At 47.7% G+C, this 17,188-nt stretch overlaps 1 protein-coding gene across 5 annotated transcripts in view; it reads right to left on the minus strand.

Moving 5' to 3' along the window:
• NTRK3 (neurotrophic receptor tyrosine kinase 3) overlaps window positions 1-17,188 on the minus strand; it is a 361,705-nt gene that overhangs the window by 232,185 nt on the left and 112,332 nt on the right. For 4 of the 5 annotated variants that reach the window (XM_003788654.2, XM_003788652.2, XM_012804436.1 and 1 more), the window contains exons 5-11: window positions 16,971-17,128; window positions 16,041-16,183; window positions 15,485-15,626; window positions 14,700-14,996; window positions 8,354-8,377; window positions 6,908-6,972; window positions 5,991-6,093 (exon numbers count right to left, since the gene is read on the minus strand). In XM_003788654.2, coding sequence (XP_003788702.1) covers window positions 5,991-6,093; window positions 6,908-6,972; window positions 8,354-8,377; window positions 14,700-14,996; window positions 15,485-15,626; window positions 16,041-16,183; window positions 16,971-17,128 — 932 coding nt within the window. The remainder of the gene's footprint in view (window positions 1-5,990; window positions 6,094-6,907; window positions 6,973-8,353; window positions 8,378-14,699; window positions 14,997-15,484; window positions 15,627-16,040; window positions 16,184-16,970; window positions 17,129-17,188) is intronic. The other variant, XM_003788653.2, reaches the window with a different exon arrangement.

Below are 17,188 nucleotides of genomic sequence, written 5' to 3' on the forward strand. Positions count from 1 at the left end.
TGAGATGCCATTGCTTTGGCTATAGAGCCAAGCATATTGGCCATCTGTGGACCTGAAGAACAGGACACAGAGGCCAGCCAAAAACAGCCCACTAGCAGGTAGCCACAGAGGAAAAGCATCCCATATCAGACTCTATTTCCAGGGATTTTCCTCCAAATAGGAAGAGTCCATACCAGAGAATGGCTGGCTCTCTGGAGCCTCCAACATGGGGAAGGAGGACAGGAGGAGACTGAGAGCAGTCCAGCTTTTAAGATAACCCATGGTGACCCTGCAGGGATTTCTGCAATGATTTACTACACACCTGCAAAGCTCCCACAAAGGATGGGGCAGCAAAAGAATGCCAGAAAAACACACAGGACCTTCCAGACTTCTTCTGAGAGCTCCATGTTCAAGACTCAGTCATCAATCGGGCAGGGCTTCATCCATGGCCAGAGGCTCTCAGTGAAGTCCAAGACACAGAAAAAGAGAAGCTCTGGCTTCAATTAAGTTATGTCATGTACGTCCTGCCTGCAATGTGCCACAAACTGAACCTGTTTAACTTAGACTTGGCCAAATACTAGCAGTATTTGGAGACTGGGGGTAGTCAGTGTCAAGAAAGAGGGGAAGGGCATGAGAACATTTGTTAGGAGAATACTAGGACTGTAGTTAAGGACATAGGAAAGGAGCCAGAAACCACACTCAAAATTATGTTCACCTTACAACAGGAGTCCCAACTACAGAGTCATTGTAGGGGCCAGTGATGTCTTCCTCCCTTGCACACCTCAGTTTGGAAAAAGAAACAGAAGAAGTCAAGACGAAAGAAAACAAGGAAGGAAGAATGGGCATGTTTTGGGAAGCCAATTCCTTTATCCAGTTTCATTTCTGCCTTGTACTGCTCTTAGCTTGCAATCTCCTGTTAAATAGAGGTCAAATAAGCATTTTCTGCAGGGAAAAAGGAGTTATCCATGATCCAGGCCCCCTTCAATCGTCTCCTGTTGCCACACCATGCTCCTTGCATCAATTCCCCTGCCCTACACACACGGCCATAGACACGGGGACACTCTACCCCAGCTGAGAAAGACACGTAGAGTTAGAGCATGCAAACCTTAGGAGTCCACGGTACATCTGACCCCACCATCCCACTACCTGGAAGGAGCCTTCCCAGTCCAAAGCTCCAAGGTTAGGAGAGAGGCAGAAATGACTAATCATGCCCTTGCCAAGTGGTTAAACCAGAAGGATAACAAGACCATTCAATGCAGCAACAGCCCCTGAGATCTTTTGGCAGGAGCCAGTCCCTCCAAATCAAGACTCTGGCATGAGTGTACAACGCACTGAGAGGACAGTTACCATCTGTTTATGGAAAAAATGTTAATAACCGCCAATCATAATCAAATAGGCAAGCACTTTACTTTAAGTACCTATTAACTAAGGCTAATTTACAATGGAACAATCGCACAAGCTCACCCACAGGCTGTCAGAGGCACCAACACACATCCACCATCAGGCTGAAATGCAAGTAGTGGCTGAGGAGGCACTTAAAGCTTACTCGTTTCTGGAAGCCCAAGCAGCGGTTCTTAACTCCCTTCCTTCCCAGCCTTCGGCCTCTGCTGCCCTGCTGGTCCCCAAAGAGATCAAGGGAGTCTTCTGGGCCTTCTCCTCACTCAGCTCATACTTTTTCCCAAGGCCAGGTGTGTCCCAGGTTGGAAAAAGCAGATTAGTAAGAGAAATGTTTGAAAACCCCATTCAAGAGGGACAGAGGGAAGCAGGATAGAGCTAATGTATTCACAGTTCAGCCTCCTTCCCAGGCCTCCCACTCCCAGCACAAACCAGGTACGAGAGGAAGCAGAGCCACTGCTCCAGCCTGCTCTGGGCTCGGGCCCAGCTCTGCATTGCTCTGGGTCTCAGTTTCATTAGCTGTACAATGGGGGATGGGGGGACATTCTCTGAATAAGCAGCCTAACCATACTGTGAGAGTGGAGCAAGGCACATCCTCAGCCTGGCCTCAGTCTCTTCATCTGCACACATGGGCCCAATTAGACCATCATGGTCTTTTAATGCCTACTTTAAAAATATATTGAGAGGATAAACTTGGCATTCCCAGCCCAGGATACACTGCTGCAACATAATTAATTGTTAAAATATTAAATATTTTTACACATTTATGTACCTCCAATAAATAGCCCCTGCCATGAGCCCCAACTCCCCACCATCTTGACTGCCCCATGACCTGGCAGTTAGAGTAAAGGCTTGACACAGTGGGAACCGCCCCGGCCCCTCCTCCCTCCCACCTAGAGCCTGCTCCAGCAGGAGAGCTGGCTGGCTGTCCGTGCCCAGGCCACACCAAAGACTTCACAAATCACACCTGCTGTTCTAAGGCAGTGGTCTCACCACCAGCAAAAAGGAAGCTCCACTGTTTGCACAGGTGCCCTTTTAAAGCACTTGTGATTCTAAGAGAAGATGAGCTCGCATCCTAAAGTGACCCCCTCCCCAAGCCTAAATTTTGATCGAGATAACATTTAATAAACGGACAGAGGGGTCTGAGGCAAAGCATGCCCAGTCTGTTTCTGTAAGATCTGGCTAACACACGCATCTCCTACAAAGTAGGAATTCCTGCACACGCCGACATGGAGTGATCTCCAACACATAACAAGCAAATAAAGCAAGACGCATGGTACCCAGAGGCCAAACATGTATAAATTAAAACATGCACAGAGCAATGCATTTTGCAAATGTCTACACATGCATGTGTGCATGTCTACCTACGGATATACAGAGATGTTCACACGTAGGTATGTAGACACATTAGGCAGAAGTATAAAAACGAACTGGTTACCAGCTATGCCCACTCATTTGCATGACAGAGGCAGTTGTTAATCTGGCAGTCTGAGAGATACATGAGTCTGTCTGGGAGAAAGCCATGAGGAGAGAAACAGCATGCAGAGAGGTAGAGCTACGGGAAAGACTACAACCAGGGCATGGAGGATACAGCTAGACTCAAGCCAACGGCTGCCTATGGAGACAGGAATGGGAATAGGCCCGAGGTGACGACTAAAGTGGTTTTAAGTTTATCAGTCATATCTTATCTCTTCTAAGAAGAAAGCATTAAACGCAAATATAAAACAAAACAGTAACAGCTGCACGTACTAGGCAGGAGAGATACAGGTGTTTGTTATATTAATCCCTGCATTGTTCTCAGAAGGAAGCAAAGTTCGTATTAACAGGCCCTCCTCATCTACACACGGTGTTTCCAGGCCCTCAGATGGAGACGGTGGGAACTGTTTATGAGTTTTCTTATCATCTCCACTGTACTTCCCACTGCCCAGACATCTCAGATTTCCAAACTAGCCCTAATTAGCCAGTTGCCGATTTACAAGCTGTGCTTTTCTTTCTGATTAAAATTAAAGCCATTCATTTCTAAGTTCAACAAGCATTTGTCAAATGCTGTGTGAAGTCGCAGGCATGAGACAGGGTTCCTGCATAAGCTGCTCCCGGTCTAGTAGGACAGACAGACGGTGTGTAAGCAAAGCAAGGACAGCGCCCTGGGCTCCGTGCATCATAGAGGAGTTTTCACTGTATGTGATGTGGGACAAAAGAGGGCCTGACTGAGTCTTGGGAGGGCAACAGAAAGAGTCCAGCAAGATTTGTACATAAAGAAAATAAGTGGGAAATGGCTCCCATAGAGCCCGCTCTAGATGCCAATTACACTCGGATCTCAGCAGCAACCCAGTGAAGTCGGTAGTATTATTCGTATTAGAAGTTGAGGAAAAAGAGGCCCCAAGATGTAAGTTACTCTGAGGAAGCCAAACAGCCATTACGTGGCATCATACATTCTCACCCAGATTCAAAACTGCAAAACAGAGTCCGAGGTGGATGTAAAGCGATGGGACTCTGCCTAAGTCAGAGTTGGAGGACTTCTGGTACCCATGTGGTCACTTATTTTTCCTGGGCTGAGATGCTCACTGGCAATAAAAGGTCAAGGGTATATGCAGCTTGAGGTATTTCCCCATTTATCCTAAAATAAGGCCTGAGCACAATTGGACTTAATCAAGATCAGAGGGTCAGGCTTAATCCCAAATTAGATGAGTCTTGGCCGCACCATCTCATCTAGCCTCTAACTCCAGCATAACTTCTTTAAGTTGCCTAACTTGAGAATAGATGATATTTCACTCCCACCTTTGTGGACATGTTCTCCTGACCCAACCGGGCCCAGGGACAGCTCCCCTGGCAGAGGGGAGCAAGGGTCAGAGAGGCTCCGAGGACAGCTGAGGGGAGGCACCGCCCTGGGTGCTGCCTAATCCATCCGACACGGGGACATGCTGTTCCAGAAACCGGATGACAATTAATAGGAAAAATCTGCTCTTACAGTACTGCCAAGCGTGTCACAGGGTCTCAGCTGGTGGTGCGCCTCATTGGGGAAACAACAGTGCCCCCTTCTTCCCTTTAGTCAGGGCCCCGATGTTTTCTCAGGTGGAAGGAGGAACAGCTATGGTAGGAAAACTTTGCACAAATAATAGCACCAGTCCTGAAAGCCAGGAGCCCAGGGATTGTCCTGAGATTGAAGGCTGTGAGCTCATTCAGGGGTCGCCCCATCTTCTAAACCTAGGAAGCCCTATCTGACACATGGTGAGTGTTACTAAACACATCTTCAATCAAGAAGCTTCAGAGTGGTCTGATTATTTATGTCATATGGCCTCGACCCAACAAACTTTTACCTCCTCTTTATAATTTTCCTGCACATGGATTTCTCTAGGTCAAGAGTTCAGATGGTTCAAGAAAACCTGGCTTGCCTTGCTATTACCTGTTCAGGTTCAGGAGCAGAGAGTACAGAAGGCCTCTCGGGAGACTGGCAGTCTGTCCCCATGCTTGCTACCCTTCTAATCCTCTCTGGGTATCTTCCCATTCATCAGTGTTCTAAGTTTTTAAGGGACTCATAGAATCTTTCAGGAATATAACGAAAACTGTGAACTAGTTCTATTCCCTGTACACTCAACCCCCTGCCATGCACAAACTCTTAAACAGTTGTATATAAGTTCAGGCGATCAATGTCCTTGTGAATGGCATTCATGGACTCTTTAGTCCCTGGATACCAAAGTCAGAACCCCCACTACTCACACATTGAAGCCACGAAGATTCATCTTTCTAGACTGCACGGTCTCACCAGAAAATGCCGACCTAAATCCTAGCTCAGCAACCTGATGGTTTGTCAGACCTTCCGTGGTCCTTCCCTGCGTGCCCCCACATCAGCCATACATGGAAACTCCAGCTGGGAGCATATCTTGAAATTCAAGTTTCTGTTTTGAAACTGGTACCCAGCCTCCTCTGAACCATTTGGTCACATCCATCTCTGGGATCAGGCAGGTGGATGCTAATTCACCATGTTAACCCCTTTTACACCAGTCCCCTTACCCAAGCCTTGGCAGAGAGCCACATCCTACCCCCAACCTCCACCACAATGAGTTGGGATACTCTGTGTCATGGAAGCCGGCCAGCAGATTTAGAAATCATGTTGCTCTTGGCATGGGTTCTGGGACTCTGCGTAGAGTTACGTGCTGAGATACCACTGCATGAGCAGTTTTCCAATACCAGAGTCTACCACCCTCCTTCTCACTTTGCTACTGTCATCCCAACGCAACTCCAAAGATGGATGCAGACAAGAGGAAAACCAAGTCCCCAAACCCAGAGTCCCTTTACCCAACAATTATGAAAATAAACCTGAGTTCTTCTTCATTCACCCTCACATCCAACTCCCTTCCCACATCATCCTCATGGCACAAGCCCACGTAAGCAATCTTTATCAGCAACCAGAGTAAGACCGTGCATTCCTCAATTTGGTTTCCACACATCTCAACACTGTCTAGGATCCATAATTACCAAGACCAAGAACGTAGGCAGGGGTCTCCACGAGGACCACTTAGGTTCCACGATCAGCAGAGAGAGATGCAAATGTCTGTTGATCAAAAGTAGCCATGTTTCCCCCCATGACACCCTGGAAGATGAAAATCCCACCTTACCCTTCATTCCAAATTTGGACCGCCGACCATACTTGTTGATCATGATAAAGAGAACCACCAGCAGGACACAGGCAAAAGCAGCAAGCCCAACTGCTATGGACACCTGTTAGGGGCCAAGACCAGACAGTCAGGAACAGTGACAGAAAACCCAAGTGCCTTAAAGTGACGTGTGTGCCGGATGAGAACAGTCCTACTTCAGTAGTAACTGTAGCCCTCTCTGAACTGCACTACTGAGTAAGGTCTCTAGAGGAAGTAATTTGTAAGACCCTAAGAACATTGAAAAATAGATAAATTACCCAACTTGATTAGAGAGAGTTCCCTGACTCAATGGTCTGAGCCCTTCTCCCCTGAGGTCATCCTAAGAGATGCAAAAGCAAGTCTAGAGAGAATTCTCTTATTGTTTTAATTATCAAGATAATTCTGCATCTTCACAATGGAATTCTTTCCATAATATCCCTATCCAGGAAGGAAGGATAGTCCTATCCTGGACTCAAAAAGACTTTTTCCCTCACCTGTCCAGAGAAATCTCTGGCTCTGAGAGAGTAGGGGGGAGGCTCCTGACAACCCACTCAAGGAGAAGCCTTGAGCAATATGGACTTTTGTAGAAGGCTGGGACAGTTGACAGGCTCTGCGGATCAGGCCCAGCTGGGCTCCTAACAGTCTGGGGATTTTCAAACTGTTCTCTTCCAAGCCCTAGGGCTGGCAGCAGATCCTCAAAGACTTTCTCAAACAATGAGATTTTCCCATCAAACAAGGCAGGTTCAGACAACTGAACGGAGTTCACCATTGCTGCTTTTTCTCTGCCGTATACACTGAGGTCCCAACTAAGGGACTATTTGGAAAAGTCAGCAACACAGGTGAAGCCTGCAATCTGCTACACCCATAAACACGCCCCTCTGGACTAAGAAGTCACTCACCCCGAAAGTGTCTTCCTCTGGCTTGTGGGTCACAGTAATAGGCGGTGTGGGGCTCACTTCATCCACTGAAAACCAAACACAGAAGGAGGAGGGCACTGAGCTCAGCTGCAGGCCCTGCCTGGTTACCAAGCCCTGGGGAGACCTCCTGCTGGAGAACATCCTCTGGAAGGGAGGCTCCCCCTGCCCCACAGGCTTTCCGAGAGTCCCCAGAGGGAAGTCCCTGTCTGGCCACCTGACCCATGCTACAGTTGGGGCGGGCTCCATAAGGAATAAAAAACCTTCACTCCCATCCTCTATCCCTACCCCAGAGAGAATATTGTAACCTGGGCAACATGGACCATGAGCTATATGGCATAGAAAAGAGGAAAATGGCTTGGGATCTTGGCCAGGGTCTGGATTAGGCAAATTGTACCGCTGATGGCAGCTGTTGCTGGCATTCCGCTACGCCTTGCCATGGGTATTACTTTCCCCTCCCCAGCCCTTTCTCTTCCCCTTTTTCCTCCTCAATGAGACCAAGGCAGTGTGAGGCCCCATAACCAACACTATCCATATCTCTGACACTGATTTCAGAACACAGAGCCATCCCACTGGGAACACCACCTTTATGCAGCAAGGCCAAGATAGAATGCCAAGTATCTATTTGTCCCCCATCTAGAATCACCTCCTAGGCAAGACATGGCCCCCATTCAGAATTCTCTGAAGGTACATTCTAAGCAATTACAAGTCCTCTAAGACCAGGGACAACTAAAGGAATCATAGGTGACATTTGCATCTATGCCAAGCAGCCGGTGGTGTTTCTGAATAGCATAATCTACTATCCTGGGCCAGACACTGGCCAGAAATGACAGCGACTACTGCTGTCACTCCCATCTCCATGGGGAGGAAAAGAAAATGGAATAAACATAAGTTCTCCCATAGTCCACAAACAAAATCTCAAAACATTTTAGGACTGTCTAGCCCTAGCGCCACATCACTTATACACTGAGCCTCAGTAATTCCACTTGAGGACGCATGAGTCGATTAGATCTTGTAAGTCACAGCTCTACAATGTGTGTCCTGGCCAAATCCCCAGATTCTTAAAGCTGCGGAAAAACACTAGAAGGTTTATAGGCTCCCTGTTCTCCGGGAGAACAACTAAGATGATCAACAGAAGTCCAGCAAGGCACATGAAACCCCACATCTATCCTGATACAGCAAATTTATCCAGGTAGAGACCCACAAGGAGCTCAGATATTAGAAAACTCCCCAGGGGAAACCAAGGCATGGGATGATTAGAAATGCAATAAGCATTTCTACTCTCCAATTCTTTTTCCCAGTTCATTGAGATGCCCTCAGCTGCCATGGGCTAGGGATGATGTGGACTAGGAGAGAGAGCTATTTGCATTCAACAGTTATCAAAAATAGCATAATGAATCAGTTTCAAAGCAAAAGGTAAAGGAGACTTACCCAAGATAAAGTTATCTGTGCTCTCTGAAAAAAAAAAAGAAAGACAAAGAGATAATTAACACATGTAATAAAAACCAGAATACACATACTGTGTCTATGATCCTTCCCATGTACCATGATCCCTTGTTCCCAACAACTGACAAACTAAAATCCTTGGCATGTCACTCCTCTCTCCACACTACACTATCTCTGTAGTGAGTGGTCCACCAAATGGGAAAGAAATAAGAGACTAAGATCCTGGTTGGAGGTGGCCCATAATATGGGGAACTAAACCTAGTCCCACTGTGTCATCCCCAGCCCTCCCCCCCAAAGACACAGAGTGCTAGGGATGGTGCTGCACGGTGGCCTCCATGGTCCTTTCTTCAAAGTGCCAACTCTGATCTCAAGATGAAATTCCTCAAGTGGCTATATATAGAGGTGATTAGTATAGCTATATAGTAGGTCATTGAGCAGTTCTTGGGAATCCCTCTAGAATCTGCCCATCCCCCAGTTGGAAATATGCAATTTGATCTTTGACCTCTAGAAATAGCTCACCTCATAATGAAAGCTAATCTTTACTGGACACTGATTATGATCCAGGTCTATGTTCAATGCTTTATATAACATATCACTCAATCCTTATAACCATACTAGGAAGTGAAGGGTAACACATTTCACAGATAAGGAAAGAGGCTTTCACAGACTTAACTAATTAGATGCCATTCATCTAAGAAGGGCTTAGAGCTGGGTTCAAATCCAAGTCCAAGCTCTTGACCACTCTCCTAGAGATGCTCCAACTTCAGCACCCTACAGAATCATCTGGAAGGTGATCACTATCAGCCTTCAACAAAGGGAATGGGGCTTCTTTGCAGAAATGAAATAATTTCAGGGCTGAGACAAAGACAGTACAGGATGTGCCTGGAACAGCCTATGGCTCTAGAAAATTGAATGGGGGCCCGGACAGAGGCTATGGGAGCTGCCAATGGCCAAATGTGCGACCATTTGAGCAACAAAATAATGGTAGTCATAGACTGTTATGAATGGAACTGTGTCCCCAAGATCCATATATGAAAGCTGTAATCCCTAGTACCTCAGAATGTGACTGTATTTGGAGAAAGGATTTTAAAGAGGTACTTAAGTTAAAATGAGATCATTAGGATGGGCCCTAATCCAGTAAGACTAACATCCTTATAAGAAGAAATTTGAACATGTAGACATGCAGAAGAAAGACCACATGATACACGGGGAGAAGACAGCCACCCGCCAAGGACAGAGGTCTTGGCAGAAATCAGAACTACAGATACCTTGACCTCACACTTCGTCTTCAAAATTGCATGAAAACATATTTACGTTGTGTGAGCTACCCAGTCTGCAGTACCTCACTATGACAGTCCTAGTAAACTAATACACAAATTCTTAGCCATAGAACAAAATAAACACCCATGAGTCCATACTAATGCAAATAATTAAACAAAGAAATGGGAAAGAAGGGACAGCTCTTCCTTACAGAACTCCAATTAATAAATGTAGATGCAATGATGGAAATAGAATAATCACCATTTGGCAAATCCTACAGTAATAATTGTTTCAGGCAAGACTCATCAATGAATGTTAAAACAAGACCGTGAAAGAATGATGAGAAGCAAGCTATTTGAGTACTTTTAAAATATTATATTGGTTACTTCCAGAGGGAAAAATAGTTTGCAGTAGAGAAACCTGGCAGACACCACCTTGACCAGGTGATGACATTAACACCCTCGATGCTAACCATATCAACATCATGCCCTCCCCCGTGTGACATGATGAAAGGACAGAGCCTCACTTCTGTGTTGATTCTTGCTGAAAACAATCAGACAACTTCAAAACAAGGGACAGTCTACAAAAGAACCAGTGAATACTCTTCAAAAGCGCTATAATCATGAAAGATAAAGACCGGAGAACTGTCCCAGACTTAAAGAGACTAAGGTGACAGCAACTGAATGTGATGTGTAACTCTGGATTGGATCAGTGGAACAGCCAGTAACACTGAAGTCAAGTCTGTAGATTAGTTAGCCGAGTGGGACCAACATTAGCATCCTGGGCTTAAGCACTGTGTTGTGGTTAGGGAAGAGGTGAACCTCTGGGGAAATCAAGCCAATGCTACAAGGAAGTTCTTTGCACTTTGTAACTTTTTTTTGTAAATTCCAAACTCTTTCAAAAGTTAGAAGTCTTTAAAAATTACAAAGAAGCACAGATTACTGGTCCTCACTTCAGAGTGCCTGATTCAGTAGATCTGGGTGGGTATTGGAATTTTACATTTCTAAGAAGGATTCAGGGAAGGCTGATGCTGTTGGCCAACCATGATGTCGTCCTGCACCTCCTCATGCCCTAGGCCCACCACACCCTCAGAAGTAAGAACACATTCACTCTTTCACTCATTCATTCATTCATTGTGAGCCCTCCCAGTCATAGCTATGGTAAGTTTGACTCCACAAATATTCACTAAGGGGAATATGATGTTGGATTCACAGTTCATACACAGAGAAAGTTGGATTCACAGTTCACACACTGTCTGGTTGCTTCTTGGTTGTCTGTTCTGCCCTGTTTTGGGGGAGAGCAATAGTGCTCTCTCCAAATTCCTGAGCATACCCTTATGCTGCCACCCTCTCCTCAACCACAGGTGACCAAACACTTGCTTTGGGGGAGAATGGCTAGGATGGAAACGCTCAGAGCCTGAGCAAAGAGAGCTGCTGAACCGATCTGCAGTTCCTATTGATTTGCATGTTTCTAATAAGGCTCCAATATTTATTAGAGAATATTCTTACATTTAGCCAAATGTTTTTGGCTAAGTCTATGAACCCTGTAATCTCCAAATCAGTCTATGAATGTTTAGTAACTTGAGGGAAGCTGGAAGCATTTCTTTTTCTGTTGTTATTGTTGTTGCAATTTTCTTTTTTTCTTTTTGGCTGGGGCTGGGTTTGAACCCAACACTTCTGGTATATGGGGCTGGCACCCTACTCCTTGAGCCACAGGCATCTCCTTAGAAGCATTTCCATATCCTGGAAGCAGTGGGCTTTGGAAGAGGAAGTCTGTCTAGGAGAGCTTCAGATGCTCACACTGGAAGAGGAGATGCCCGGGGATGGTCTTCACCCTTTGACACCCTCAGCAGGCTGGGAGAGAATGCCAAGACACCACTGAATATGAACAAGGGCTGTGTCATCAATGGAATGAATGCACATGTCTCCTACAGTCCCAGACCATAAATCTTCAAGAAGGGGCCCCTTATGTAGATTAATCTTCACCACAACTTTGGAGTAGAAGCAGGAAGGTTATGTAATCTTCCTGAGGTCAAAGAGCTGACAAGTGGCTGAGTGATCATTTGAACCCTGGCATTGTGGCTCCATAACCACTGCATAAGACTACCTGAAGACCATCTGCCAGGACTAGTTTGACCAGACAATGACTGGTAGTTCTAGAACTCTTGAAGTCACCTCATTGCTGCATACCAAGAATCCTAACAATACCCACCTCTTCTCCATCCAGACACACCGCCAAGCATTTGGAAGACACTACTCATTTAATCTTTATGGTAACTTAGGCAGGAGATCTTGTTATCATTCCCATTTCACAGATGGAGAAACAGAGGCAGAGAGCAGTGACTGACTGTCACCTAGTCATGCAATAAGCCCCATTCCGGGAGCCCAGGCTACTATCTGGGAGGGCCACAGACAGCATTTGCACCTAGGTCTGTCTACTTTCAGAGCCCTTACCCTTAACCCTGATGCTCTGCTGCCTGGAAGCAAAAGAGAGGTACATGGGATAAATATGATGTCTCCATACCCTCCCATTGGAAGAGGAGAGAAGGAACCCACAGACCAGCTGTGTATCCATGGCTTAGAGGTAGAGGGAAGGCTTGGCTCAGAGGGTTATGACATATCCCTGCCTGCTCCCCCAGATAACTGACTCTCTGGAATGGTTAGATGTCTTGTCATTTGATGTGACTGGTCCCTCTTTTCCCTGTCACTGCCTTTTCATCATCCATTGATTCCTTTAACACAAAGGCTCATAAAAGAAGCAACTTTTACACAGGGGTCCCCAGCCTGCTAGAGATGAGCCTGAGGAAATGATCTCTTCTCTGTGACTACATCCTCCTCTCTCCTTCTGGGGTCAGAGTCCCACCACATGCCCCGGTAGCAGATTGCCAAGAGGGAGTATCAGTCACCTGGGGATTTGTCAAAACACAGCTGCTGGGCCCCACCCCAGAGTTTCTGATTCAGTAGATCTGAGTGGGGCTTGAGAATCTGAGATTTGACACATTCCCAGGAGATGCCAATGCTGCTGGTCCAGGGACCACACTTTTGAGAACATGGGCCTAAGAGGTGCTGAAAACTGACCAGGCAAGGAGGGTATCCTGACACTGTTCGAAGGGGCTGCTGCATCTTGTGGGGGCACAAGTGGTATCTTCAGAGAGAGAGGAGACAGAGAAGTTGTGTCCACCATATCATCTGGCACTGCTGCTGCCCTGAGACTCTCAAAAACGTCTTATAGTGGAACGAGCCCAAGATGTGGCCTCCTCCCTCCAGCTTCCCTTTGGCAACATCCCCACCCACAGAGCAGTGTGGACTCCCCTTCTGAGGATGGAAGGGATTTGGGGGTACCTTACCTATGTGCATAATGCAATGATACATTACTAATCTATTAAGAATAGAGTATGAATGTCTTACGACAACAAGTAAGAAAGTGAGGAGATGGTCATGTTAATCAGTTAGATGTAAGCATTCCACATTGTATATCAAATCAGCATATTACACCTCATAAATGCATTAATGTACACAGCTATGATTTAATAAAGAATTAAATAAATAATAAATAATAAAACAGAGTTCATTCTCTAATCAGTGGGTGGGCACAGATGAAACAAAGGGCCACTTCTGCCCTTCATATCAACAAAGCCTAGCCTGATTTTGTAACTCATCAGAGTGAAGTATCTCTGCATCGAAGCACCACTGCTTCTACAGTGCAGGCCAGAAGTCTTCTACCTGCCAAAAGAGAGCCCAGCAAGGCCCAGGAAGGGAAGAGTCCTGAGCCCTCATCCTGGGCCCACTGGGGATGATGTCGGAAATGTCAGACTACATGGGACTGTACGGTCTCAAACATCAGCACATCCTCAGCTCTCCCCAAAGAGACGGCTCCATCATCTCCTAGGCCTCGATGGCAAGAATGCAGCTTCACACGCAGCCTCACCTCTCCAGTTCTGCTCTTGCAGCCTGTGGTTTGAGTTCTGTGGCACTGAGATAAATAAGCCCTCCTAGAGCCACCACCCTCTGGTCATCTGCAGGCTGTGAAATCACCTTTACCCAAATACCTGCTACATAGTTCTAGCTCTCACTGTCTCTTCCCTTTGAGTGCCTATGTGTCTGTAGGTGTGTATCATATCAGTCTTGATGCTTCCCATTATCAATTTCCCTGATTCCCAGCCATCAAAGGCCAAGAGGTCACCCACCAATTCCCAGCACAGAGCCCCAAGGTCAACAAAGATACGTAAGGCTTCATGGATACAAACAGCTGAGGAACCCACCAAACGATGCTGCAACTACTTTCACTCAATTCTTTTGGTGCTTTTTGTTTCTCCTCCAACTTTGAAATGCCCTAACCAAGACTGAGAATCACCTCCCAAAATTCCAATCAAGCAAAATTCTTCAATGATGTGAATGATTAGCCCCAGTCCACTTGGCAATAGCTCGTCATGGAACAAGATAGGAATGGAGCCACAGACCTGGGGGCCTAGACCCAAGTCACATCTTGCCCCTGATCAGCAAGTAGACTGAGGCTCAGGTGGACCACCTGTCTGTCAAATGTGGGTTTGAACCCGGATAGATTCTAAAGTCCCTTGCAACAGAACATCATGGAGCCATCACCAGGTGTCAATCCCTGTGACATGTGCTCTATATGCCTTGACTCATTCAAAAGCCAAAGATCAGTCTAGTCAGGCCCATTTCATAGGAGAAGAAGTCAAGTCTCAGAAAAGCAAATGATCAACCCCAGAGTCTCCCAACAAGTGAACGGCCAGGCCAGAATTTCCCACCATTACTATCCAGCTCTAAGGTCCCTAGTGTCTGTACTGTGACCCAATGTGCTCTTATATGTACCACTGTGTCTTCCTGAAGGGTCTTGGTTTTTACTGTGACAACTACAAGGAAAACAAAGACTTTATCTCAGTTTACACAAGATGCGGGCGGTGGTGGCACATGTCCCAAGGGATGTACATTTGGTGACCTGAGATAACAGTATGAGCGCTGATGCTACTTCTCCTCATGAACTGCCACAGCCTGTCCCCCAAGCTCCCAGGAAGAGCCCATACAAACGGGGCCAGCTATGCCACCCTCACCTGGAAAGGGCTCCTTGAGAAAGTGGCCGTTGATGGTCTGGTTGGCTGTGCCCAGCGGGTTTTTGGCAATGAGGGTGTAGTTGCCATTGTTGTAGTGCGTGGGCTTGTTGAAGAGCAGGCAGCCCTCGGAGACCTCACCCTCCTGGTAGTACTCCACATGGATTATCTTGGACTCCCGCAGCGGCTGCCCGTTGTGCAGCCAGTGCAGCGTAGGCGGGGGGTTGCCACGCACCACGAACTCGATGCAGTGCTCCAGGCGCAGCTCCGGCTCCTCCAGGCTCACCACACGTGGGGGGTCTGCCGGGACAGAGGCCAGCTGAAGCCTCCCACCCCATGCCCTGAGCAGCCCTCCAGCACCTGGGATGTGAATCCCGATTCTTCCCCACCTGTTCTGAAAAGGCTAAGGGGAGCAGAGGCCCACCACCCCCCAACAAAGGGAAAGAGACCCTGTCATAATCCAAGCCTCCTGGGTCCTCTTAGCTGGAGGGTCCCCTCTCAGGACCCTTCAGGGGCTTTACAAAAGGCCAATTCAGGAGTGCCCTGAGATGCTGCTGAGCTGGAGGCACACCAACACAACTCAACCAACTCCAAGGGGCAGGGAAGCTGTCCTGGGCTTACTGCCCCAGGACTTACTTCTCAGTCCCACTCTGTAAGGCTCCTCCTGCTGCTGCTGGAAGCCCAGCCCACTTCTCTAGCTCAGCCCTAGCAACACCACGGACCCTCCCTGGCTCCCACCTCACTGGCCTCACACTGCACTCAGCTATCCCCCACAAGGGTGCACTCACAGTAGACAGTGAGGGCGACGCTGGCATTGCTCATGCCCACCACATTCTCTGCAATGCATGTCAGGGTGAAGCCATTGTCCTCACTCGTCACATTCACCAGCGTCAAGTTGATAGCATGGACATTGGTCCAGTTCAGATTTGTCTGAAAACACCAATGGAAAGACACAATCAAACAGTTTCTACCAGGACAGCTCCCCCACGTAACCCAAAAAACGCCTTTAGGAACCCAAAGGGTAGCTGAGCACATGGCCCGGAGTCTTCCCAGTGAAAGCGCATTCCCGGGTACTGGACCCTTCCCGGGCAGTAGTTCAGGTTGCCATTGCATTAACCCTATGAGGTGGATGTCAGCACAGCACTGCACTCATTTGATATATTAGGAAACTGAGGCACAGTGTAACTGATAAAATTAAACTAGCTAGAAAATATCGCAGTAGGATGGAACACATGTCTATGTTGTATACTCCTATTGTGACAGAGCCACACGATTCCCCCCTTCTTTAAGAATAAAAAGTGATCACTCCCCAACCCCTGGTAGGACCCACACCTAGGTGCCTACCTGGTGGGTGTTGATGGACTGTAGCCCAGTGACTATCCAGTCCACATCAGGCAGGGGCGACCCAGAACCATTGCAAGTGACGACAGCATTGTCACCCTCTCGTACAGTCAGGTTGACATGGCTCACGCTGATCTCAGGAAGGTCTGGGAGCCAGACAAGGCAGGTGAAAAGACAGGCAAACACTTACTACCCAAAGGAAGCTCTGTCCACTGGGCCGACAGTGACACTTCTTACCTTACCCAATAATGGCTGTAAGACCACCTGCTTGGGATCTTGGATGACCTCCCCAAATCCCAGAGGCTTCACACCACCTCCCCAGAGATATCAGAATTCAGACATGAAGCCCACACAGCTGGACCCTCCTGCATGGCAGGGTAGGGCTAAGGCACCTGCTCCAGGAATGGGATTTGGCAGTAAAGCCCAATGGCATCATTCCACTTTGTAATCTAGTTCTCAAAATACTATTGTGTTCCAGATGCCCAGAGAATCTGCTATAAATTCAGATTTCTGGGACACCCCGCCCCCCAGATATTCTGATCTCAAAAGTCTGTGGGCTGGGCTCAGGAATCCACTTTTCTGAAAGCACCTGGGAGCTCCTGACACAGGAAGTCCAGAACCCACGCTTTGAGACACCCCCCCCCCCATTCTGGTCTGGTTGACAGGTAACTCAGAGAGAAAGAGAAGCTGGTCTGGTGGGAAGGAGCACCTTTAAGTCCCACCTGCCTCCCTGATACCAGCCTCCCTACAGCCGGCTCACAGAGAGACAGAAAGGAACGAGGAGGGGAAAGGTGAGTCAGTCTGCACCCGACCTCCAAGACCAGGGCTGGAAGGGCATGTGGGAAGGAAGCTGCTCAAGTCCCAGCAGCATCTCGGGTGTCTGAGGGATGACGCCCCCTGGAGCCGGGTGGGGGAGGGCAGCCACACACTCACCACACTGACTGATGTTCATGCGGAAGAGAGGGAGCTGCGAGCCGTCGGCGCTGATGCAGTACAGGTTCTGGGCGTTCAGCCTGGCCTCCCCCTGCTCCTGCCACAGCTGCATCCAGCGGATGTCACAGCTGCAGTTGAAGAAGTTCTGTTCCAATCTCCTGTGGGCGAGGAGAGAGAGGAAGGGAATCTCTGAACCGAAGAAGGCCCAGCTCCCTCCC

Source organism: Otolemur garnettii, unplaced genomic scaffold (assembly GCF_000181295.1).
Source record: "Otolemur garnettii isolate 467f Iridium unplaced genomic scaffold, OtoGar3 scaffold00029, whole genome shotgun sequence".
Lineage (NCBI taxonomy): Eukaryota > Metazoa > Chordata > Mammalia > Primates > Galagidae > Otolemur > Otolemur garnettii.